The 27,087-nt window shown below is 34.3% G+C and overlaps 1 protein-coding gene across 5 annotated transcripts; it reads left to right on the forward strand.

The window, feature by feature from the left end:
- Nucleotides 1-455: 455 nt before the first annotated feature.
- Nucleotides 456-25,654, forward strand: LOC111056576. 5 transcript variants are annotated; one of them, XM_039429129.1, is made up of 6 exons: nt 456-594; nt 1,437-2,806; nt 17,573-17,762; nt 19,886-20,133; nt 22,263-22,350; nt 25,309-25,654. In XM_039429129.1, the coding sequence occupies exons 2-6, from the start codon at nt 2,061-2,063 to the stop codon at nt 25,387-25,389; spliced, it is 1,353 nt and encodes a 450-aa protein (XP_039285063.1). In that variant the 5' UTR covers nt 456-594; nt 1,437-2,060; the 3' UTR covers nt 25,390-25,654. The 5 variants fall into 5 exon arrangements, with proteins under 5 accessions (XP_039285063.1, XP_039285050.1, XP_039285078.1 ...); XM_039429116.1 differs by having other exon boundaries at nt 487-653; XM_039429144.1 differs by having other exon boundaries at nt 487-594; nt 1,440-2,806.
- Nucleotides 25,655-27,087: the final 1,433 nt, after the last annotated feature.

Here is a 27,087-nt window from a genome sequence, read left to right on the forward strand (position 1 = left end):
CCAAGGTTTTTGGAAATTTTGCATTTCAAGGATAATATAAAAGGAAAAAGGAGCCTCCTTCATACGCCAATATTAGAGTAAAAATCAGACTATAGAATATTATTCATCATAAATCAGCTGACAAGTGATTACGCAGATGTGTGGAGAAGCCAGTCTATTGCTGTATTCCCATAAGGTCTATAGTTTCAATCAGGTACTTGTGGATGAGAATACTGCGTGAGGTCTACTGTTCACAGAACTACTAGTAATATTGAGAAAATTATTCATGTACCAAATTTGATTGGTAATTAATAAAATTTTAATTCAAGTTTCTATAATTAAATTAAATTATTCAAGAACTCATGAATAGTTCACTCATTCACATCAAATGAGCTTGCGAAACTCTCAAATCAGTTATCAACTTCAAGTACCGGCACTCTTATCTCTTATTAGTTCTATCTATGTAGATAAATATTGGAAACATTCTTTAGACTCGGTTTCCATGACATTATACTAGCTATTATTGATTTGAATTTTAGGTTGAAAGTAGTGTTTGACTGCGTGGTCTTTATTTTCTTACATAATAATACATGACAACTACTGTATATTACAAAAGTGTGATTCGAATTGAGTAAACCTGAAATAATTTGTTCAAATTCGATCAGGCTATATAGGTTTCGACTAACTTTCAGCAATCACACACCTAAAGCTGCGTTTACACCAATGTTATTAACAAAATGAATATTTTTCCGTCCTTATAGATTCTATTAGATTGAACTTAACTTATCATACACATGCTGTGCATATGTGTTTGTCAAGTTCCGTTCAATCTAATAGAATCTATAAGGACGGAAAAACAAATATTTTGTTAATAACTTTGGTGAAAACGCAGCTTTCAGCTTACACACCAAAGTTATTGACAAAATGTTTGTTTTTCCGTCCTTATAGATTCTATTAGATTGAACGGAACTTGACATACACTTATGTTCATCATGTGTATGATGAGTTATGTTCAATCTAATAGAATCTAAGGACGGAGATATAAACATGTTAATAACTTTGGTGCAAACGCAGCTTTCAGCTTACACCAAAGTTATTAACAAAATGTTTGTTTTTCCGTCCTTATAGATTCTATTAGATTGAACGGAACTTGACAAACACTTATGTTCATCATGTATGATAAGTCATGTTCAAATTAATAGAATCTAAAAGACGGAAAAACAAACATTTTGTTAATAACTTTTGTGTAAGCTGAAAGCTGCGTTTGCACCAAAGTTGTCAACAAAATGTTAATTTTTTCGTCCTTATAGAATCTATTAGATTGAACGGAACTTGACAAACACTTATGTTCATCATGTGTATGATAAATTATGTTCAATCTAATAGAATCTATAAGGTCGGAAAAATGAAAATTTTGTTGACAACTTTGGTATAAAACGCAGCTACAATTCCTGCAGTAGGTCCTGAAGAAACGTTTATCGATAGGATATGATCAGTTGTAGTGAAGCTACGTGTATAGAAGAGCAATCAGTGTATAGGTTGCCTCTACTGCTACGTGTCACCCCAAAGGAGAGGCTATTTTTAAGATAAGGGCAAGGCAAGGTGCTGGCGCAGTGTGGCTTGCGAGTGAGCTGCATTCCTCGTCCACTTTTGTTGTTCAAGGGCGTCAACTGGTCGTCAGTTTTCTTCGACTCACAAAAAACGCAACCTAGACCTTCTTCGTGATACAATTTCCTAATGAGCAGTTGATGTAAGTAGAAAAAGTGGCGCTGTTATTGTTGAAAGAATTGAGGCGTGGTGCGGAGGAGGGTCGACGACCCGCGCCGGAACTGTTTACATGAGAGGAGGAAGGGTCATCGACTTGCTCTTGAAGCGTGGTATTCGTGACGTCACCAGGTGTACCGCTAGTCGAGAGCAAGACGCAGGTCACCTGCTGCTGTGCTGGGCCTGGCGCCGCCTCTTCACCCTCTCCTCTCTCAACTCGACAGTTAGCCACAGTCAGAGTTCCTCTCAGCAGTCTCCACGCACACATCATCAGTTCAACACCGCGTCGTCGATTTGCTTGTAGTTCCGTAGTCAAAATGCGTCACTTCAGTCTGCTGTTTTTCTTGTTGCTTGCCGTCAGCTCACATTCAGGAGTTTTAGCGGAGGAGGATGATGAAGCCAACCCTTTCCTCGACGCAGCCAAAGCGCTGTTGCAGGACTCGCTGCAAGGGGGTGGCGACAAGGGTGGAGGGCTAGCAGGCCTCGGTGGCATGTTGCAAGGATTTTTGTCACAAACAGAGGGTGGACGACCCTCAGGGGGCGGAGGAGCAGGTGACCTGCTGGCAGGGCTGGGGGCAGTGCTGGGGGGCCGCGGGGGACAAGGCGGTGTCGACCCCCAGGTAGTCTCCAAGGTGGTGGAGATGTTCTCGAGCTGGTCGGGGGCGGGCAATGATGCCGGAGGCGGCAGCGACGGAGGCCCCCTGGAGGGGCTGTTGAACCTGCTGCCCCTGCTGGCCAACACAGGTCATCTTCACTCGGATGACCCCGCTGTTGAGGACGCCGAGGAGCATCAGCGCCATCAGAAGACGGCCTCCCTGCTGCCGCCCTTCCTCACGGGCCTCTGGGAGCACTTTGCCTCGTCCGAGCTGGGTCGCACCCTCTGGGCCAACAGCGGCCTCGCCGCCACCCTCCAGCTCTTCCAGGACGAGCACGGCAACTTCCAGCTGGAGCGCATCTTCATGTCCATGGAGAACAACCAGTTTCGCCGGCGCTGGGTGCGGGCACTCTCCGCGTTTGTAGCCGATTGGGTCAAGCATGTCGCCGATCCAGCCACCCAGAAAAGGTATGCCAAAACACTTTGTTACCAATTATTTCTAATTAATTTCCCACTATAGCCTATTGCATGCAGCTTTGTTCGATTATTACAGCATTGTTCCTTCAAGTTTTCAATTCAGAGTTCAACGTTTCCAATTTGAGAGTTATGAGTCAAAAAGGAATTCTTATCATCTCATTTTATAAGAAAATTATTTTATAAAACTCATTTTATAAATAAAATTTGGAGTGGAAGGTTTATTATTTTTTTTGATACTTGAAATGAAATAAAAATTAAACGAAAAAAAACTTTGTTTGGTGGATTTTTCTACCACTCAACCTCTACTTTGTTGAATAGACTGCTGATAAACTTTTCATGAACATTTTTAACACCTCTCCGTAGAGAATACTAGCTTTTTTATGTTATAAGGGTGATTTCATAGTATATAGTTTTGTCATGTAGGCTATTATTGGCTTGATATGATAACTAATAGACCTACATTAGATGCAAAAAAAAATCTTCAAGTTTACATACCCTACATATTAGTTCATAAAGATCTATTTCAGTTTTTAGTATTTCTTAAAGTAACACTTGCTACGTTTAGACATTCATGAGTTTTCATTTTTAATCTTTAAAATTAAGTGTTTTTTTTGTATTAAAGTTGTGTCCTGTTTGTATTGCTATATGTGCCTGGTCCACATCTAGGAAATTTGTTTAAGAAATTCCAGATTATTTCATGCAGGATTTGGTTTAGTCATTTTGTTTACCGGTATAAGAACTGGGGCGTTAGGCATAATGCTGTGATGCAACGGAATTGTGAATCACTTGTAACGGGAATTCGTTGGAGTGCGTTACAGGATCCGTTCAATTCATAGTCAGCTTACAGAAACAGTCATCGGTAAGATTGTGGCTTGTATAACTTGTATTCAAATTATAATATAATAATCAAATAATCAGGCCAACTACAGTAGGTTGGATACTAATTTTTAAACAGGACATACATTTTACATCTTTCACTCATCATTTATTGAAAGCACTGCAGCAGTTTTTGCTACTTTCAACTTATCTATCATATAATTCAGTTATCACTGTCAGTTCAAACAGGAAATCGATCTTATTTATTTGTTTATTTCATTGACAATCACAAATGATAATTATAATATAAATAATATGATTGGGAGAAGACAACAGGCATAGCCCAAAACTGTCTTCTCCCAAACTTTTACAAATAAAAGTTTCAATAAAGAATGAGTTTAAGATTTCACTTTTTACTTCAAAACTAATGACTAAACTAAAAATTTTAAATTTTGATATTTAAAAACTAATCAAAAACAACAATATTTCACTCAAATCTCTACAAATTGGAAATTTTTGAGTAATTTTGCAAAATTTTGAGCCAGAAAAGATTGTAGGTTACCCGGTATGTGATTTTCATAATCAAGATAAGTCAATTCATTTCATTTCGCCACCTACCTACATTGCTAGGACGAGATCATCATCATCATCATAATCATCATCATCATCATCATCATCTTCTTCTTCTTCTTTTTCTTCTTCTTCTTTTTCTTCTTCTTCGTCTTCTTCTCTTTCTTCTTCTTCTTCTTCTTCTTCTTCTACACTTCTTCTTTCTCTTCTTCTTTCTTCTTCTGCTTCTTCTTCTTCTCCTTCTTCTTCTTCTTTTTCTTCCGAGGCAAAGTTTCTGTAGCTGTTCCCAAACTGAGGATTCACACCTCACAGTGAATTATCCAGGAGATAATTTTCCGAATGACTTATGAAAAGCTCGAATTTAACCGTAAGTTTAATCCTGAGTTTAATAAATTTGAAAAGTGAAGCATTGCAATATTATAAACTTCATGTTAGTTTCCTTATGTCTTATTTTAAAATTTAAATGTGATCCAGCCACTTTCATACACTGCAAATAACTCACTGGTATTTCGGAAATAAAAAGAGGTTTCGCCATTTTTTTAGAAAAAGTACAATCTTGTGCCACATTCATTTCGGTGAGGAAACATTTCCAAAATCTCATATGGAAACTTTTTTATTATTTTCATGACTAAAGCCACACATACTAAAGAGAGGGCCTGCAGATTGAAGAGGAAATCAACGTCTTTCTTATGTACTCTCATTCACTTTTCATTATAATTGACCGAGCGAAGTGAGGTCTAAGATTCAAGTTGACGGTTTGGCATTTTTCTTAATGTTTATATGTTTATATGTTGCGCATTTACGGCGAAACGCGGTAATAGATCTTCATGAAATTTGACAGGTAGGCTATGTTCCTTTTTAAATTGCGCGTCGACGTATATACAAGGTTTTTGGAAATTTCGCATTTGAAGGATAATATAAAAGGAAAAAGGAGCCTCCTCTATACGCCAATATTAGAGTAAAAATCAGACTATAGAATTATTCATCATAAATCAGCTGACAAGTGATTACACAGATGTGTGGAGAAGCCAGTCTATTGCTGTATCCCATAAGGTCTATAGTTTCAATCAGGTACTTGTGGATGAGAATACTGCGTGAGGTCTACTGTTCACAGAACTACTAGTCAACCGCTTTTACGTAAACTTGAGGTGAATGAAACACCTCAGACTTCCTGATAATGAAATCACCTCTGATTTTCTGATAATGTATTATGTAGGTCACCTATATATTGAATAAACTACAAACACTATTCAATATAACAACTGTAGTTTAACTCAATCTGTGTTGAGTTTGAGACCTGAATGGAGAATGGACCTTGACCTCTATGGCAATTCTCCCCGGTCTCCAGCTGACTCGGTCCTTCTTTTGAAGACTGAATTGCTTGTACCGTAAATCCTCTTTCATGTTCGCCGTGTCCCTCATTTTGTTTCTCTCTAGAATCAATTCGTCTGCACCCGCTCTGTTTCCTCTCATTACTTTACAATATTTACCTTAAAATAAATATAGACTAAGACTAAAAATTTTACACAATCAATTATGCCCTGCTTGAATATAAGCTTTCATTTTAAACGTTTTATAAGAGAAAAATATCGGGGCACCGAGCTTCGCTCGTTTTTTACTTTCCTTGCCCTATTACCATAGGTAAGGAAAGTATTGTTTTCCGAAAAAAATTAAGATACCCGAATTTCTAGATTTCTATACGTTTCGAGGCCCCCTGAGTCCAAAAAAGTGGTTATTGGGTATTGGTCTGTATGTGTGTGTGTGTGTTGTGTGTGTGTGTGTGTGTGTGTGTGTGTGTGTGTGTGTGGTGGTGTGTGTGTGTGTGTGTGTGTGTGTGTGTGTGGTGTGTGTGTGTGTGTGTGTGGTGTGTGTGTGTGTGGTGTGTGTGTTGTGTGTGTGTGTGTGTGTGTGTGTTGTGTGTGTGTGTGTGTGTGTGTGTGTGTGTGTGTGGTGTGTGTGTGTGTGTGTGTGTGTGTGTGTGTGTATGAGTGTATGTGCGTCTGTGTACACGATATCTCATCTCCCAATTAACGGAATGACTTGAAATTTGGAACTTAAGGTCCTTACGATATAAGTATCCGACACGAACAATTTCGATCTGATGCAATTCAAAATGGCGGCTAATATGGCGAAAATGTTGTCAAAAACAGGGTTCTTTGCAATTTTCTCGAAAACGGCTCCAACGATTTTGATCAAATCCATACCTAAAATAGTCATCGATAAGCTCTATCAACTGCCACAAGTCCTTTTTACAACATCTGTAAAAATTTCAGGAGCTTCGCCTCATCAATGCAGATAGATTCCCAATTATCAGGCTTCAGATACAATTGAAACGAAAAAAATCAAGTGGAGTAGATTGAGCATGAAAATCTCTACAATTAATGTTCAGTAACATTTTCAGCTAAAATTGAAAATGAGTTTTAAATTCGAGAAAATGTGATTATTCAATTGCAAATTATTGTTGATTCTATTAAATCATTCACTATGAAGAGATAGCAGACCTCATGTGTGTCTCCAGCGTTATTGCCCTGTCACCAGCTGGCTCAAATCTTTGAATAGTAGACTTGAGATGCGCGGGAACACTAGCGTCAGGTGATCAATTTTCTTAACGGCAAGGAAAGTTGTGTGAGTGCACCACACCAGATTTTTATGTATTGATAAACAGAACCATGACTTACTTTAGATAATCTATCTATCTATAGTAGGCTGTTACAGAATAACACAAAATTCTTAAATGATCGTGTTTATATTTTACAGCTGGCTATACGTCAGCTTATGAATTTCGGGGATGAGATATTTTGATTTTCCACAGACGCATTCTCTCACTCACTTTTATTATCCACAGACGACGAAAGTCTCAGCTGTTTTTCCAAGGATGAATTATCCTTTTAATGTCGTTCAGCGAGTTTTCCCAGGGATGAGACCTAGTGCAATCGAATTTTTATATCATAACTTTTTGTGTAGTTGAGAAGTTGATATTGTGGTAATTATTCATATTGAATGAAAAAGACTAAGAAATTGTCAAAAACCACAGATTTTTTGATACTTAGAAAGACCGGTTTCGGTTATTACACCATTGTCAATCTCTGATAAACTCGTTTATAGTTTATCAGAGATTGACAATGGTGTAATAACCGAAACCAGTCTTCCTAAGTATCAATATATCTGTGGGTTTGACAATTTCTTAGTCTTTTTCATTCAATTTTTTATCATAAACCTACTATGTTCCTAAGTACCTTTTTTTGTAGTTGAGAAGTTGATATTGTGGTAATTATTCATATTGAATGAAAAAGACTAAGAAATTGTCAAAAACCGCAGATTTATTGATACTTAGAAAGACCGGTTTCAGTTATTACACCATTGTCAATCTCTGATAAACTCGTTTATAGTTTATCAGAGATTGACAATGGGTAATAACCGAAACCAGTCTTCCTAAGTATCAATAAATCTGTGGGTTTGACAATTTCTTAGTCTTTTTCATTCAATTTTATATCATAAACCTACTATGTTCCAAATTTCGTGAAAATCGTTACAGCCGTTTTCGAGATCCGTTGGACATAAATAACCATGCATAAATATAAAAATATTTACAATTATACAGAAATTGCTCGCCTTATATAATAGGATATATGTTATAATAAACGTTTTAAGAGCGTTCAGATTAGAAAATATGCCTCACAAAATAGTAATTAGATCCATCTCAATTCACATTGGCTAGGCATAATTGCCTTCAGGTTTAGAATTTCTAACACACATCAACGTGTTCAGATTCTCAAGTGTCAAGTATGCCTATAATCATTCATCACTTACGTTTGTGTCAGATAACTGTTTTGTAAAGTGGAATAGGATCTGAATAAATTTATCTCATGAAAACAAACTTTAGCACTACTGGGTCAAGTTGATTGTTGAAAACTTATTGGTCTATATTTGAATATACTGTAGGTACTTTATTGTCCACATTCATTTATATACAACTTCTTATTTAAACTTATAGTCTCCACGTATAAATCTCCCTGAATTGTCGTGTTTACTATTTAGGCTACATTTCCCCCATAAATTCATATCATTATTCTATACCAGAAAACACTTTAAAGTTTTATAATGTAAATTAAAAAAGGAAACACAACACATAGATAGACTAAAAAAACTTAGAAACTTACATTATAATCGGAAATTTTCGACGAGCTGTGTCGCCTTCTTCAACCATGTAGGTGAAGAAGGCGACATTGATTCTCTTTCATAATTTAGTGTGCATTTTACTTTTCTATGGTTGAAGAAGGCGACATGGTATAAGAAGGCGATACAGCTCGTCGAAAATTACCGATTATGTTTCTAAGTTTTTTTAATCTATCTATGTCTTGTGTTTCCTGTTTCAATTTATATTATTCCATACTATATTTATAATCATAATTGTTTCTCTGATCCTCATTCTACTATGAAAGGCTATAATTGTAATAAAGTTTTGTTCTAACCAATATTCTAGACCATTGATTCTCTTTCATAATTTAGTGTTCATTTAACTTTTCTATTGATGCAAAATTATTCTCAATGCTGTTGCAAATAATAAATTACTTTAACGCTGCAAGCATGTGATGCAACTTTCTTCGCTTTAACAAGTTGATGAAACAATCAAATATGATTCGATTTTTCATGGCTAATGAATAAATGCAATATTTTCGACTCATGACTCTTAGCCTCAACTCACACTTACGCGACTCAGGTCGAGAAGAGACTCGACTCTAGTCGATAGCATGTGTTTTCAAATGGTGACGTCGCGGAGACTAGAATCGACTAGTCTGAGTGTCACCATTTGGAATCACAATCATGCTCTCGACTAGAGTCGAGGATCTTCTCGATCTGAGTCGCGTAAGTGTGAGTTGAGCCTAAGTTATCAAAAGTTATCACAATGACTTATTGAAATGCATGGATTGAGAATATAATTAATTTTACCAAAGATATTACTTGGTATTCTTTCCTCTATGATTATATCTACCGTACAAAGATTCCTTGCTTCTTTTATAGAGGTTGTAAATGAGACAGTCATATATTTATAGTCATATTATGAAATTTTTCTTTGGAAGCTATGAATAATTATTGAAATAAGGGATAGTTTCTTGTACTTAATTGACCGATCGTAGTGAGGTCTATGCTTCAACTCGATTTGCTTTTGTCTGTCTGTATCGGAGGGTTAAGTGTAAGAGAGGGCCGACTGCGCCTTAACTTCGCCCTCCCAGGTATAAAATAAAGGCAGTCATTCTATTCTATTCTACTCTATGTAACGCATTTACGACCAAAAACGCGTTGATATAATTCGATGAGATTTGGCAGGAATATTCCTTTTTCAACTGCGCGTTGATGTTTGATTTTGAAATTTCGCATTTTAAGGATAATATGAAAAGAAAAGGAATTCCTTCATACTCTGATATCACTATATACTACATCTACATCTACTTTGAAGATAGGATCAATCAGACTATAGAATTATTCATAAAAATCATACAAAAGTGGATGATTTGAAAACAAAAAACAGTTTGTAAGAGTAGCCTAAATACTGTATTATGATTCAACTGTGAATAATTCATTAAACAATCAAAACAATTATTGTGAATCAACTAGAACAGGTGACATCAGATACTTCTGGATGATAAATCTGCGTGAGGTCTACTGTTCATAGAACTACTAGTAAAAACAATATAAAAAAAACTTGTATTAACTTTTATTAAAAGGGTAAAAAGGTTAAAATGCTTTTTACTATATATGTTAGAATATTTTGAAGTTTTTAATAAAGGGTAGGCCTACTACCTACACGTTTTTCTATTGTTTTTATTAATTTGAATTAAGTAGCCCATATAAGTGAAGTGATTTCTTGTACTTTTATAGCTTGTATAGAAGTTACGTTCTTTTGTGTGCGGTATATTCTACTATTTACCTGATTATCATACGCCATTAGAATTGAACATTCTATTGATTCGTGAATTTTTGGATAATGATATAATGAAAAATTTTTTTGTTGGCTCATGATTTTATACATATCACAATATTCAACTTACAAGTTACATCATTGATAGAAATACTATACCTTGAGCATTACCGAGCAATCCAAAACACCTCTGCTAGTTCGATTCCAGATTCGAGAGGTTTGTCGCTCTCTTAGAAGGCAAGACAGTCTTATCGCACAGATTCTAGATAAGCGCCGTGCCATCGGCTCTCCCGGTGGAGCAGACACCGGTGCTTGAAACCAGTTCTGCCGCAATATTTATACAGTTATAAGCTACAAAATATCTCGAAACCAACTAAATCTGTAGGTTCACTAATCTCTCCGCATTATCCTCTCAATACTAACCTCCACGCACAAGCCCAGGACTTTTGTGTGCATCATCCTCAGCTCCTCAACAAAATTCTTTGAATTTCATATGGGTTTAATTCCTGTTTTTCTCTTCGGTTGCCCAAGTTTATTGCTCACTCCAGGTCATCGCCAAAGATAACAGAATATATGTTGGTCTCTTCTCAACATTCCTATCCATTTCATCCATTAGTATCGGATTCACAGTGTGCCACCAAAGTCGAAACAGTCGTTAATCATAGGTTTTACATCACATTTCTGAGAAACATCTAAATCTAAAAGCATGTCTTATGTGGTTCATGAATCTACTATCGTTCCGAGATTTTAGAATTTTTCTGAAGATTTACACATCAAGGATTCGGATACTTGTAAGAGTGTAGTGCGTCAATTGAATTACAATTCTAAAGCATATATTTTTTTAATGAAAAAATTGAATTTGATAATATGTCTACCTCCTGCCATCAAATAGGAACAATGGGAAATCATTTTTAAAAAGCTTTTTAGGGGATTGACTCACTCTGATTTCTTCTGACATAGGCCTATTTTAGAGCGAAACATCTTTTTGTTGCTCTGATGAAAGTAGGGTTTAGTGAGGTTCACGTTATAATGGTAGTGTACGATTGACAATAGTGTTGCTGTCCTTGTCTATCATACAACAAAGCAGATAGCGCTCTCTCTTTCTCGCTTTTCTCTGTTGCCAGATCGTCTTTTAACAATATAGAATAGATAAAAAATTAATAAAATATTTCATATTTATTAAGTAGATTGATTATTAAATTATTGAAAAATATAATTTATGGCTTAATTGAATATAATTGATCATTTTAAACAACAATGATCAATTAATATTACATCAATAAACCTAATAAAATACTAGTAGTTCTGTGAACAGTAGACCTCACGCAGTATTCTCATCCACAAGTACCTGATTGAAACTATAGACCTTATGGAAATACAGCAATAGACTGGCTTCTCCACACATCTGTATAATCACTTGTCAGCTGATTTATGATTAATAATACTATTGTCTGATTTTTACTCTAATATTGGCGTATGAAGGAGGCTCGTTTTTCCTTTTATATTATCCTTGAAATGAAAAATTTCCAAAAACCTTGTATATACGTCGTCGCGCAATTGAAAAAGGAACATACCTGTCAAATTTCATGAAAATCTATTACCGCGTTTCGCCGTCAATGTGCAACATATGAACATATAAAAATATAAACATTTAAACATTAAGAGAAATGCCAAACCGTCGACTTGAATCTTAGACCTCACTTCGCTCGGTCAAATATGGAAACTTTTAGTACCCTTTATTATTGAAAACTTGAAAATATTACGACCAGTTTCGATCATAACTTGGGTCATTTTCAAGTTGAAGTTATAGTCGAAGCTAGTCGTTGTAATATTTTAAAGTTTTCAATAATAAAGAGTACTACAAGTTTCCATATGTATTTATTTATTTGTACAAAAGTAGCCCATGTGTGTGAAGTGTTTTTATCAATAAACCTGTATCAGTTATCGTCTATAGAAGGCATTGAAAAAACAGAGGATCGGCAACGTTTTTCTCCCATCTTTCTCCACTGCCATTATAACGTGGACCTCACTATAGTGTATTAAATAACCACATTCTACTTAATTATGAGCTTTTCAATCTCAAAACAAGTTCAAGATAAAGATTCCAATTCCAAAGTTCAATGAATTCCAAAGTTCATTATTCATCATCTGCAGTTCATGTGTGTGGAGGTACAGCGAATGATAATTGAGTCAACCTACTCAATTTCCCCAAGTCTTGAATCCCACTTATCCAACTCCACCCTGATTCTTTCTGTTGTCTTTTTGCTATTCTTTTAATAAATTCTCATCTCCTCTTTATTCTCCTTCCCAATCCTTTTATCGTCAAGAGATCTGTTCATTCGATTTATCTGCGTCAAGAGATCTGGTAATTCGAAAAATATTAATTTTGAAAATTCCTTCACTAATTAAAAAAAATAGCACCCGCTAGCTTATTGAATTGAACAACACATGCGAGTTTAGAACAAATTCAAGAAGATTCAAATTATGAGAATCAAAGTGCCGGTTGCACAAAAGCCAGGTCAAATTCCAACTGTAATTAATTCCACGAGAACCAATCAGAGTAGCCGTCTTATAAAAAAGGTGATTGGCGTCAGAGAACAATCTCTGATTGTTTCTCCTGGAATTGATCACTGTTGAAATATCTAGCCGGCTTTTGTACAACCGGGTATATCAATATATAAATAAATAAACTTCCAACATAAATATTTGAATGATTGACAATGAATTTTTTCAACTTCCGATAATAACAGTTTTATCAGCATTAATGATCACCATGAATTACGGTAGGCTACATGTAATCTCAAGAAAATACCCCACTCTCCCCTAAACATAATATCTATTACTAATAATGTGATTAGATAATCCAATAATGCAATTATTCTAATATAATTGATAATTACGCTTCCCTGATTGGATAATCTCTGATTTCTTTTTCTTCTGGATATAGATTTTTTCAGCTACCACCGCAATACATATTTCTATAAATAAATGTTCTAATTAATTGAGACAACCTCCTGAATTTTAATAATAATATATCATTTTCCCCTGTGATATAATAATACTTCCCTTCCCGATGGCTCGGATAAGATAGATAGATTTAATTCTTTTGCTATCGGACCATACAGTCATCAGCAACGTCAATATTCATAACACTTGATAGGTACTTAATTTATTATAAAGAATGTGTGAAAAACTCCTCCAAAGAATAGAAGGGGTTTGCTCGCAGAAGATCAAATAGCGATTTGCCGATTGAAAAGACTGGATAATTTTTAATTGACTCTGGCAACCCATTGTAGACCTTTGTTCCCAAGACGTGATGGGACTTCTGTACTTTAGTTAATCGTGTACGTTGGCTATCAAGTTCTTGTCTTTGGCGGGTGTTGTATGAATGAACCATACCTCTTGTGTTCGGAACCCACCTATTTCTGTAGGTCCACTCATCTCTCGTCATCATCCTTCCCATTACCCACGAACAAGCCTAAAACTTATGTTGGCATCGTCTTCAGTAATAATAAAATAAAATAAATAATTTCATAAATAATGATAAAGTTTGACACAAGGTCACAAGTGATAGATGCTTTTTCTGCTTCGCTGTTTTGTAATTTAAAGCATGATATCATCTTTTGTTGTGTCGTTATTGTCATTGGGCAATTGATTGGTTCCACTTGAGGTTACGATAAGAGCAACTCAATGCTCTAAAACAGTTGTAAGATGATATAGCCTAACTCAGGCTACGTGGAAAAAACTGATTCGAACTGATCATCTTCATATCATGTCACAGACAATATAATATTAGCATGTTGTGTTTGATTAAATTGAGACATCAAATCAAATCAATGTATCTCCTAGAGCTAGAATGTTACATAGAAAATTAGAGTACATTTACATGTAATATACAATAGGAAACTTCATGTAGGACGGAGTTCAGTGATACATAATAATCTCGAAAATTTCTCGGATGTTCTTTTAGATTATGGTAGTTTAAGCTCATATTGTTCTCTCAACTTATTTGCCTTCATTGTAAAAGATTCCTGCTTCATTTTCTTCTTGTCTCACAGTGACTGAGGAACCAGATGTTTAAAAATTATATTCGTATTGATAAAACATTATTTTTTAATACAGAATTGTTCAATAAAAATGAAGTCAATAATTTGATTTTTGTTTCATATCTTATACTTTCAAGAAAGAATACTCTTAATAATATTGTAGCCTGTACCGGTACTCTTTAGGCATGCGATAAAATACAAAAAAAATTACATTGTAATTTCTTTCACCCCTTAACATCAAAGAAATTATTATTAATGTGCGTCAGTATTAATTATTATCGAACTTCAAAACTGAAATTTCCTTTAGCAAAATACCGGAAACCGTCTTTTTATCTTGAGAATATCAAGTGCCTATTTCAATTTTCTACAGAACACATATAGAGAACACCAGTCATACATAATAAATCAGTCATAATAAATTGGTCTCCATTTTTGCTCATATTATACTGGTACTCTCTTCTATAATAGTAAGGAAAATAATAAAAAGTGTTCACAATTGTTAACGCATAGTTCGAATGGCCATAGACGGTAGATATCACCTATTTATACCTAATTCAGGGTCGGAACCTGGTCAGATCGACCAAGACATTTTTCTCTGGCCACTCCCTTGTGACAGTCCCAACTTCAAAGTGACGCCAGAGGCTTAGGGTGAAAACATAGTGGAGTGGCGTAGGTAGCATCAATCAAGCCATAGAATGTTGAATGTAATGCATGTATTCAAATAAGTCAAAACATACCGTTCCACTATGTGCGCTACCATTTAAATACATGCATTCTTTTCAACACACTCTACTTTGAAGCTATCTTTGTCACTCCACTATTTGAAGGCAACTGGCGTTGGCTGTGTTGTCTCCAGGCAGGCAATAGTACCAACTTAGAATACCTGATCTCCCTAGTTTCTATTTTGTTGGAGGAATGAGATAGTTGCTGAAATTATTCGACTGGGGTCTGAAAGACCCCAGTGTGAGGTTGGAGGGTTTTACAGCTGTCTAGTGGACTATAATACTACCCGTTCAAAAACATCGAACATCTTGAAAAAATGTATCTTTCCATCAACGTTAGTAGACAGTTGACTATAATACTACCCGTTCAAAAACATCAAACATCTTGAAAATGTATTTTTTCATCAACGTTGTAGACAGTTGCAGCCAGAACTGATAACAGCGCTCACACTCACATTCCGCGACGACACGTCACGGAACGATAGGACAGAAAGCTCTATGTTTATTCAGGATTCTTTCTAGACATTTCAAATTGATAAATTATTCTTTGATTCTTGAGAAAACATAACAACAGGTCAATGTAACTTACTGAGCGCGAGGTCTACTGTTCACAGAACTACTAGTGTAGTAGCTAGGCTGCTCGCCAAAGTACATTAGTGCCGGCTACAGTACATTACAATACAGTACAAGAAGGCTCATAAATGGGCACTATTGATACTAAATTGTGAGTACAGTATAGATGGGGTCAAAACATCATAAGAATATTCAGTAGTTGATGTATAGATTCAAATTACAGGGCACGAAGGTTTGGAACATAAATTGTAAAATTATAGAGAACCTGTTCAAATTATAAATGGGGGAATTGAACATGAAAGCAAAAAAATGCTAATATTGTTGGATGGCTCCAGGCCAGAGTTCTCAAGTTTCGTTCCAGAGAAACTGGTTTTGGCTTGTTGGATGAAACGAGAAAATTCTGCTTAGTTCTATAAATAAAATGATTTAAATGATTAGGTAAACCAGCTGAGAAGCAAGCATGACCTGCCACATCATCTTTTGTTGGAGTTCAGAACCTTTCTTAAGTCTCCTTGATCTTGAAGATTCAATGAACTTTTTTGAAATTGAAATAATCTTTCTTCTTCTTCTTCTTAGAAAGTACAAGCAATATACAATATACATACAAAACTTGAAGAAGGTTCCTCACATGGGCAAAGCCTGTGTGCAAGGAACTTTGATTTATTTGGTTAATTTCATCTGTTATTCTCATTTCGTAATATTATCCTAAAATTACAGTACTTGCATTTCTCCATGAACTTATACAATTTACCATTCAGAAAAGCATTTTCATGAGAAAATGTCACATGAGCCATGAGACTAAGTCTGTGAATATTAGATTCTTTTAGAATCATTATTGCTTGAACAAACTCTAATTAGAGTTATTGTACCGGCTTTCAGCTTATTTAAAGGTTCAACTATAATTTTTTTCAATATTTGTTGCAAAGTGATTCGCAGGTTACCATATCACTTCAAATAGGTAGTAATCGAGTACCTCCTCAATGTTTCTAATGGCTGATATTTTCATCTCCAACATCTAAACCCATTATTATAATTTAATTTTATTCTATAGGGTAGAATCCTGCAGTCTCATTCTACACATTATCATCAAATCAAAAATATTATTTATGCATAAATATTATATGCCTACTCATATTTATTATATATGCCAAGCTTTATGGATAAGTGGGTCCACTATCTACTATTGTTGTGCCGTATTCTATTTGTTTTTCTGTGAAATAAAAACATATTCTATTCTATCAAAAATATTATTTCAAACATAAATACTTGATACAAATATTGGATAAAACTCCAAAATCCAAATAAAATATTGATCATTCAACTTGAAATAATAGGTAGCAGAACTGAAGAAAATACATGATTTTTTCCTGTATTATTTCTCAATAAAAGATAATCTGATAAAGAGGAATTAAAGTGCATACTTTCGGAGGCATATTTTGTCACAGAAAGTTTTTGTCTTTTTTTCTATATATAGTAAATGTTTTTTTCATGTTCAATAAATACCTCTGACATGGGTTACATGACAGAGAAAAAAAAATAAATAGAAAGGGTCAAAATTACACATACCGTACCTACTGCGAATAATTATATTAATATTCACATAAAATAGTACAGTAGTCTAAAAATAATCTAGGGTCCCTTAATTTCTCCAAAAAAATTAATCTCAAATTAATCTAAAATATAATCTCAAATTAATCTAAAGTTCAAACCATCAGTTGCCTCAATATTGAAACACATTATAATACTTTTTGTGTAGTTGAGAAGTTGATATTGTGGTAATTATTCGTATTAAATGAAAAAGACTAAGAAACTGTCAAAAAACCACTGATTTATTGATAATTAGAAAGACCGGTTTCGGTTATTACACCATTGTCAATCTCTGATAAAATAAAACCTAGAGATTGACAATGGTGTAATAACCGAAACAGGTCTTTCTAATTATCAATAAATCAGTGGTTTTTTGACAATTTCTTAGTCTTTTTCATTTACATTATAATAAATACGACCATACACATTGATTCAACGGGTTTAATAGTTGAGCCAACTGTGGACAAAGCAATCTCTAGTGATAAAATATTTCAATAACTTCATGTGTTTCCTTACTTTGTAGGTATTTAACTACAGCGCAATTTGTTGGAAATGGATTCCTGAAGGCACAGGGCTACTCAAAAGCAGTGCTGTTTGATCCGGCCAGACCTACAGAATCCCTCAGTCTAATGGCAAATGCAATCCTCAAGAGAAACTTCGGCTTGAAAGTGAATTCAGCTACTTACATCAAACCAGCAGTGGCGTATGTTCAGGTTGGTTGAATTTCTAAATTTAATTTTTTTGAATTCTCTATAAAAAACTAGTCAACCAGAAATTCTGAACGCACTGATGAACTACGAAAATACATATCCATATAGCTTTGGTTTACATATCAAAGCATAAGATCTTGTATATATTATTAAAATATTAAATGGAAATAAATTGGAAATCGCATTTGTTCAAATGCTGATTAATGTATAATTATTATTAAACGAGAATTCCAATTAAATACTGTATAACACCCCGAAGACTTCTGCTACTGCAAATTAATATTGACAAGAAAATTCGATGAGTCCATCTAGCTGATAAACCTGTTGTCAATATTTGCAGTAGCAGAAGTCTTCGGGGTGATTTATAGCATTTAATTGGGATTTTCGTTTAATAATAATTATACATAATTGAGATGATTCATTAATTCATTTATCCATTCATTCAATTATGTGCTTACCTATTTATTTATTTATAATATATAGGCCACCAATACACAGCTTCGGCTACGTACCGCGCTTTCTTTTATCATCTAAAACTTTTTACAAACTTTTGGGAAGTGGTTGGCTCGAAGATAGTAACACAGTGGAATCTGTTCTTCACTTCACTTCAAAGTCTCTCAATTTGAATACTATCAAGTTACCGAAACGAAATAATTTTCAAGAAAAAACGATTATTTATCATTTTTACTTTTTGAGATATGAACGTTTGAAGTTGATTTGATATGAGCGTCTTTGTGGTATTCAGAATTTGTAGGAAATAAATTCATGACATTTTTAAGATACACAATATATATATAGTGAAATCAAAATAATTAAAATAAAAAATTTTATTTTTTTTATTATATAGTGAAATCGAATGAAGTATTCAATTTCTCAGAATAAAGGGAGATTTGTATTTATTTATTATTTTCCTAAAAAATCCATGACCGGGAGAGAAAACTAAGGATACTCCTTGTAGGCCTACTATTTCTCTCCCAAATTTTGATAACATTTTAAGAGTCCGAAATAGGGTTATGATTTCACTTTCTGAAATTTAGTCCACTTTCACTCTAAAACAACAAAAACTGAGAATTTTTAAGTTTTGACGGCTGAAAAACTGGCAGAAAAACAAAATTATTACATTATTAAATCCATTCTATAATAAAAACAACCCAGTATATATTTTTTCATTATTAGGCTACTATCTGAAATTGATATCCTGATAAATAAAGTGCGTCATCCAATGAACAATATTTTGCAGAATGTGTTCTCTAAATTTCAAGAATTTATTCGCTACTAATTCTGGAAGATGTCACCCTTTGGCGCGCATTTTTCCAAATGTTAAAACTGATAAAAAATTCCCGATTAATTTGTTTCATTTTGATAACTTTATCATATAGTATCAAAATCGAAATACTTTGAGAAATGTCACCAGTAAAAGGTTTCCAACCTTACAAAAAAGTGCACAACCTTAAATAATATAAAGATTAAAGTATGAGATTTGGATGCAGCTAATGATAATAGATCTCTCTCAACTCTATATAACACACATTGGTAATCTATTCTGTAACTAAACAATTCTATAGTTTGATTATCTGCGGTATAGGGTACTGTCACTATTAGTGTTAGACGTCGGTGGGCAATTTAATTGTCGGTCTCGGCTGAAGTAATACAGTCGTAAGGCCCATTGACGGCTTAAACTATATATTCAGGCGAGGTGGGACCCTCCCGCAAGCGATTCCCCACCAACTTACGAATTTACTTTTACTATTAGTTTTTCCTATTATTTTTACTTTTACTAGTGTTGGCTATTACTATTATTCTAAGGTATTATTATACCTTAGTGTAATAGTATACCTTAGTACATGGTAATTGACTGTTAAATTGATTTATTGTCAGAAAAACATTCACTAATAACATAAATTCAACATTTGTTAATAAACATAATATTTATATTCAGTGAATGATCTTTCTGACAATAAATATATTTATTTATCCATTCATTAACAGTCACAAATCCTAAAATACAATAATATATCCAAAACCATAACACAATTCATGAATCACAGCTCGTCTGAATTCATTTATCTCTAATCAATTTATTATTTCAATTATTATAATTAATATGTAATATTGAAATTCGACAGGAGCTGTTCCATTTGGGACAAACAAGAGGAATCAGCCTCTCTCGACTTTCGTCGCAGGACATCGAAAGCAAACTATCGGAAACTGTCAACAACGAAATAATTGAGCCCGTTCTACGAGTATGGAGAGCCTACAGATTCGCCATGAAAGTGCCACAATGCGATCGCTATCTGATCTGCACAATAAACCAACACGAGCCTGGCTACGAGGGAGCAGCCGGCCTCAAGCCCGGTGTAACAAAACTCGCCAGGTTAGAAATACAATTATCTTAATTCAAATTAATTTCCCCTTTCTATATTCATCCTAGATTGATTCAAATTTATTTATTTATTCAAGTAAGTCACAGTACATTTTGGTCTATACACGAATCTACAATAAATCACAGTACAACAGCTAATTATGCAACAAATTTCACATATTATGAAAACTTATTAATTACAATGAAGATTGAATGGAACATTAGAATATTGATAATATAGTATTGTAATGTAACTACATAAATCAGCGGTGTTTCAACAATGAATAAATGATAACTTCAATGAATAAATATACACCCCACTATAAATTATATGTGTTAGGGTATAAGTAATTAGTTGCTTATTGCGTGTTATAATTACTATTTACAAACTTCATTCACTGATATAGGATTAAAGTTTTTTATAATAAAATAAAAAATGATTGATTGAGTACTTTATTTATGTAGATTACAATATAATATACTGGCGTATACAGTTATGCAATAGCTTACAATAATACAGCAAAGTTTTAGATGATTTACATAACATAAACTAAGAAAATAATTATTGAACTGTATAATGATATGAACAAAAAAAACAATTTGGAATAAAATAGAAAGAAAAATAAAAATCTCAGTACCCTATTTGAATTATTTAATCACAACATGTTTCGGACATTGATGCCATTTTCAAGTCAATAGCTATTGCTACTGAAAATGGCAATGGCTATTGACTTGAAAATGGCATCAATGTCCGAGACATCATGTTGTGATTAAATAATTCAAAAAGGGTACTGAGATTTTTATTTTTCTTTCTATTTATTACAAGTAGCCCTACACAGAAGAGAGATAAATTTGGAATAACTATACAAGATAATATTGTAATGCATCTACATAAATTGGCGGAGCTTTGGACTTATCAATGTCCATTCTTTGGAAAGGATATCCTTCCCAGTAACTCTCTACCAAGAAGTGAGATTCAGATTGGAAATGATAGGATAGCAGAGTTGCCATGGTTCCATGCTTCATATTTCCACTGCCTTGATGACTAAGTTTATATGGAAACCAAATATATAAAATATATAAATTATACGGAAGCATAATATTGGCAAAGTTTACTCATTTAACATGAAGATTCAGTATAAATAAAAATATAAATTTGGGTATCCTTTTCAAATTATTTCGTCATAACATGTTTCGGCTATTAATGCCATATTATCAAATAGACTCGGTAAGAGTTGATTTTAGACTAGTAGACTTGATTTCAGAAATCTGAGTACCCTTCATAAATGATTTCTTCACGACATTTTCGGCTACTAATTCCATTATCAAATAGACTTGATGATGACATTAGTCTATTTTATAGCCTAATTCAAGTCTATTTGATAATGGCATTAGTAGCCGAAACCTGTTATGACGAAATAATTTAAAAAGGGTACTCGAATTTATATTTTTATTTACATTCAAAAGTAGCTCTAAAGAGAAAAAGATGAAGATCCAGTGTTTTCGATTGCATATATAGCATCATTAATGTAGGTACTACCTATATTAAATTGTCTACCTATATTAAACTGTCATCGATATCAGTATTCATACTGTATTATATTTTAAATCACAAAAATGTGTGAATTTGTGAATAAATCATACCGTACCCACTCTTTTTACTCATTCCCAAACGTGTGTATTAATATAATAACAGCAATTCAATTTCAAACCACATTACCAAGCACCCGCTTCAAAAAAAATACAATAATTAGTAATTTATCATTATTACGGTATTGAGATAGACACAATAAATACAATAAAATCAAGACAAACACACAAAAGACAAAAAAATCGTGTTCTAATATCATTAGAACAATAAATTCTACAATATCTCTAATTTCATTTGATTATATTATCATTATTTATGTTTTTAATTTAATTAATTTGTACCGTTCTCTCTGTTTTTCTAGACAATTTTTTATCATTTCGTTATCTATGTTCCTGTTCACACTATTGCTCATTGGGCATCTTGTTCTGATATATTTTTGTTCATGTATGCCCCAGACTTGAGACGAAAGTGGCATCACAGCTCTTTTAAATTGTAGAATTGGCTCTTTCTATTCCACAAAAGTAATTTTCCATTATTTTTTAATTTGCAGTTTGACAGCATCGTGGTTCCTATCAGGTTATACAGGAACGCCGTTTTGGAAATTGTACAACGCAGCAGTGGAAGAACACAAGTGCCAGGTAAATACGGTACCTAATTTTTAATTTTCCCAAATGATTTATAACCGTATTATTCTTCTCATTCAGTTTATCAACCATTCATATTTTCAAATTGAAATTATTTTCCGACAATGAAGCAAAGTTTCATGAACAACAAATAATGAGTAATTTAAATAAATAAATATATTAAAAAACTTGTAGTAGGTACCCTTTATTGAAAACTTAGAAATATTTCAAAAGTTGAAATTGACATTTTAACTTGAAAATGACCAATGGTTGTAACTAGTCGTTAAAATATTTCAAAGTTTTTAATAAAGGGTACCTACTACAAGTTTTTTATGTTGTTTTTATTAATTTGAATAAAGTAGCTCATATAAGTGAAGTGATTTTATGAGTAATTTAATTATATTAGATCTGAAATAGGCTAATTCTCAATTAATGAAATCGATCAATCAAGACGCGGCAACGCTGATCTTTCTCACTATAGTAGTACCGGTAGGCCTACACTACTCGATTGAGCAGAGGTCAGAGATAATTATGATATAACTAGCCGTCAGGCTCGCTTCGCTCGCCATATCCGTCCAGCAAGGGGGCTCCGCCCCCTGGACCCCCGACTGGATCGTCTGAAAATGGGATCAGCGGACTCGCTTCGCTCGCCTGCATTTTTCATTTGTGCATGCTTCATTCCATCAGAAAGTCAAAGTACTGAAAAAACGCAGAAAAGCTGAGAAAAACGCTGATTTTGGGCGTATTTTTGACGAAACATTAAAGTCACCTCATCACAAAATTTTTAGAACCCTAGCTTAACCTCTATACCAAATTCGAACATTTTATGTCTATTACTTGACAAAAGAACTTAGAAAACGCAAAAACCCGCTAATTTTGGGCGTATCTTTGGCGTTATTTCAAATTCTTTCTAACACAACATTATTACACCCCAGCTGAGCTTCTGTATAGTAAATTTGAACAATTTCTGTTCATGTTCTCGATAAATCTGAGAAAAAGCAAAAAAACGCTAATTTTGGGCGTATCTTTGACGTTATTGCAAATTCCTTCTAACACAACATTATTACACCCTAGCTAAGCTTCTGTACTGAATTTAAACATTTTCTGTTCATTTGTTCTCGATAAAGCTGAGAAAGCGCTAAAAACGCTGGAAAAACAATAATTTTGGGCGTATCTTTGACGTTATTGCAAATTCCTTCTAACACAACATTATTACACCCTAGCTGAGCTTCTGTACTAAATTTGAACATTTTCTGTTCATTTGTTCTCGATAAAGCTGAGAAAACGCTAAAAAACACCGGAAAACGCAGATTTTGGGAGTATCTTTGAAAATTTTTCCAAATCCGTTCTTAGTGCGCCTCTAAAGGGCCAACTGAACATACCTACCAAATTTGAACGTTTTTGGGCCGGTAGATTTTTAGTTCTGCGAGTGAGTGAGTGAGTCAGTTAGTCAGTGAGTGAGTGCCATTTCGCTTTTATATAAATAGATTACGTTGTGTAATAAATAATAATACCTTCTTTTCAAAGTCTTTAGACCCAATTCACATTGAATTGACGTGGCAATAACGGCGTGGCACTGACTTTTTTAACTCACATAGGCTATAAACATATGGTTGAATGCAAACAGAAGTGGCTTGGCAAAACGACACTCCACCTTGCATTGGGTCATATGTTTATATGGTAGTGGCGTGGAAGAGGCAGAAAGTCAGTGCCACGCCATCACCATGCCATTTAGTGTGAATTGGACCTCAATCTACTTGGAAGAGCAAGTAGTGCTTCTCTCATGTTAATATACACCGTGTCCCACGAAGATGTTCACACGTTTAATTTTATATTACCTGCCCATTCATGCACCGAACTTTTTTGAATTTTACAAAGTTTACTAGATAGTAGCCTAGGTTCTAAAAACGCTTTCAAACCTTCTTTGTAAACTGTGAAAAATTAAAAAAGATCCGGTGCATGAATGGGCAGGTAATTTGAAATTAAACGTGTAAACCTCTTCGTGGGACACGGTGTATAAGGTGGACCATGACGAACGTTTATAGAAAGTACGGTACATATAGTTTCAAGAGCATTGAACCATGCCCAAGCTAACCCTACTGATCGAAGTCAAAGAGAAAAATTTAAAATTGTTAAATGAGACCATAGAGAAAATAATATTTTATCTAATCTTTTCACTAAAGTAATATCCAATTTCTTTTGAAACTTGGGAAACTGTGCAACTGTCATGCCCCATATCACGTTTTATGAATGTTTTGCTTCAATTTCAATAGTCTTTAATATTTATTTATTTATTACAGAACAAAGAAGACTACAGGCATTTTAAGCCCAAAGCAGTCTTCACTGCAATAATTTACAATCGTGTTAAGCAAGTTACTAGAAAAAGAGATACAGTACATGCAATTTACAAATACATAAGAAAAATATGAGGAAAGAATAAGTAATTGAAAGTAATCTAAGTATAAGTAATAAATACAGCATGAGGATAATAAGTCATAAAAAGAATATAATTGAGCATAGAAACAGGTTAAGGGGAAACATGTACCACTGTGGAAAGAAAATTGATGAAAAAAGAAACAATGCGTTAATAACAACAAATATTCAAGTATAGTTGAGGAGGAGTTTAAACTGTAGGTTTCATTTACTCTATAAAACTAATAAGAAGTACGGACAACATATTAAGTGAACCTATTCTGCCACTGAGGGATAGCCTCAATGATTCGCCTTCTATAGGGCCATGCACATCAACACCTTCACAAACACTATTGAATAGTCTCAGAACTCTATTAAGTGTGAGAGCATAGCATTTAGTTATGAAGGGTCCTTGACCTTGGTACATGAAAGGTCCTAACTATTCTGACATTGAACGTGGGTACCTGGAAACCAATCCTAGAGAGGAGAGCGGGTGAATTAATGTAATTTTTCAAAAGTGACACCACAATTCAAATTGTTGTATTTGTGATTTTGTTGCAGATCAAGTACCCAGTGGACTGTTCACAGTTTCACGAAGAAGACGTGCGTGCAACGACTGAGTACATGCACAACGAACTATAGGACTTCGGGCCCTTGGCTGTGTGATCTGGCTGTAACAACAGCGTCGACCTCAATTAGCATGTAATTTCCTCTATTTTAAAATTGAGATCTAGGTTTGAATGAGATGTACATTTAAGTATCAATCGAATTTAATTAATATTAGGCTATGTTGACGACTTGAAAGTTATTTTTAATCCTACCAACTTCCATTGTAAATGTTTTCAATTGAATAGAGTTTAAAATGTAAATATTTTCAATACAAGTTATTTGCTTGTTTGCAGATTTATTTCTCCCATTCATTGATTGAAAATAACAACCAAACTCTTTTTTCACTTCAACCTCTGGTTCTATTTTAAAAAAATTGAATGGATATTGAAAACCGGTCAATTAAGTGGAGGCTGCGAGATATAGCAAGAGCTTTCGACTCCCACCCCATGAGATGAGATCACTACCTCCGTAAACAAAGCCGTAGTGCGTTCGTGTGACGTCAGCACAAGTAGGGCTCCTACTCGAGCTAGATCAGCTAAAATCAACGAATTTTTTATTGGTGTAGGAGCCCTACCTGTGCTGACGTCACATGATTGCACTACGGCTTTGTTTACGGAGGTAGTGATGAGACTCAACTCGGATTTTGTTTAGGTTGGGGGTGAGAGTTTCGTCAGTTCTCGGCAGCCGACATCCTCACTTCGAATAATAATTGCAGACCGTATGAATGCAGAGTGAGAGGGGAAGATGTGTGAGAGAGACATTCCAACCCCTACATCCCTACCACGCCAACCACTCATTCACCGTTTAAGGAGTAGATTTTCATGTTATATCGTGTAGCCTCTATCAAAGTTCATGGATTATCTCTTATAACAGTCATCTCCAATCCAATAAATATTAGCTTAGAATAAACAATCTGTATGTATAGCTATTGTCTGATATTAGTGTCTTGCTTATAGTGACATTCACTCAACCACGTAATATAGTAAGTTATGTCTGATACTTCAAGGGTAGAAACATAGTGTAGCGACGAAGGTAGTGTATTTCAAGTAGCTGAGATTTTTTACTTTCCTTGCCCTATTACCATTGATAGGTAAGGAAAGTATTGCTTTCCAAAAAAAAATTAAGGTACCCCAATTTCTAAATTTCTATACGTTTCAAGGTCCCGTGAGTCCAAAAAATTGGTTTTTGGGTATTGGTCTGCACCTATGTGGGTGTGTGTGTGTGTGTGTGTGTGTGCGTCTGTGTACACGATATGTCATCTCCCAATTAACGGATTGACTTGAAATTTGGAACTTAAGGTCCTTACAATATAAGGATCCGACACGAACAATTTCGATTAAATGCAATTTAATTTGGCGGCTAAAATGGCGAAGATGTTGTCAAAAACAGGGGTTTTCGCGATTTTCTCAAAAAACGGCTCCAACGATTATGATCAAATTTATACCTAGAATAGTCATTGATAAGCTCTATCAACTGCCACAAGTCCCATATCTGTAAAAATTTCAGGAGCTTAGCCCCATCAATGCAAAGTGTGATTTTAGATTACCAATTATCAGGCTTCAGATACAATTTAAACTAAAAATTTCAAGTGGAAAAGATTGAGCATAAAAATCTCTACAATTAATGATCAGTAACATTTTTACCTAAAATTGAAAATAAGCTCGAAATTCGAGAAAATGTGATTATTCAATTGCAAACTGTTGATTCTATTAAATCATTCACTATGAAGAG

Source organism: Nilaparvata lugens, chromosome 1 (assembly GCF_014356525.2).
Source record: "Nilaparvata lugens isolate BPH chromosome 1, ASM1435652v1, whole genome shotgun sequence".
NCBI classification, from domain to species: domain Eukaryota; kingdom Metazoa; phylum Arthropoda; class Insecta; order Hemiptera; family Delphacidae; genus Nilaparvata; species Nilaparvata lugens.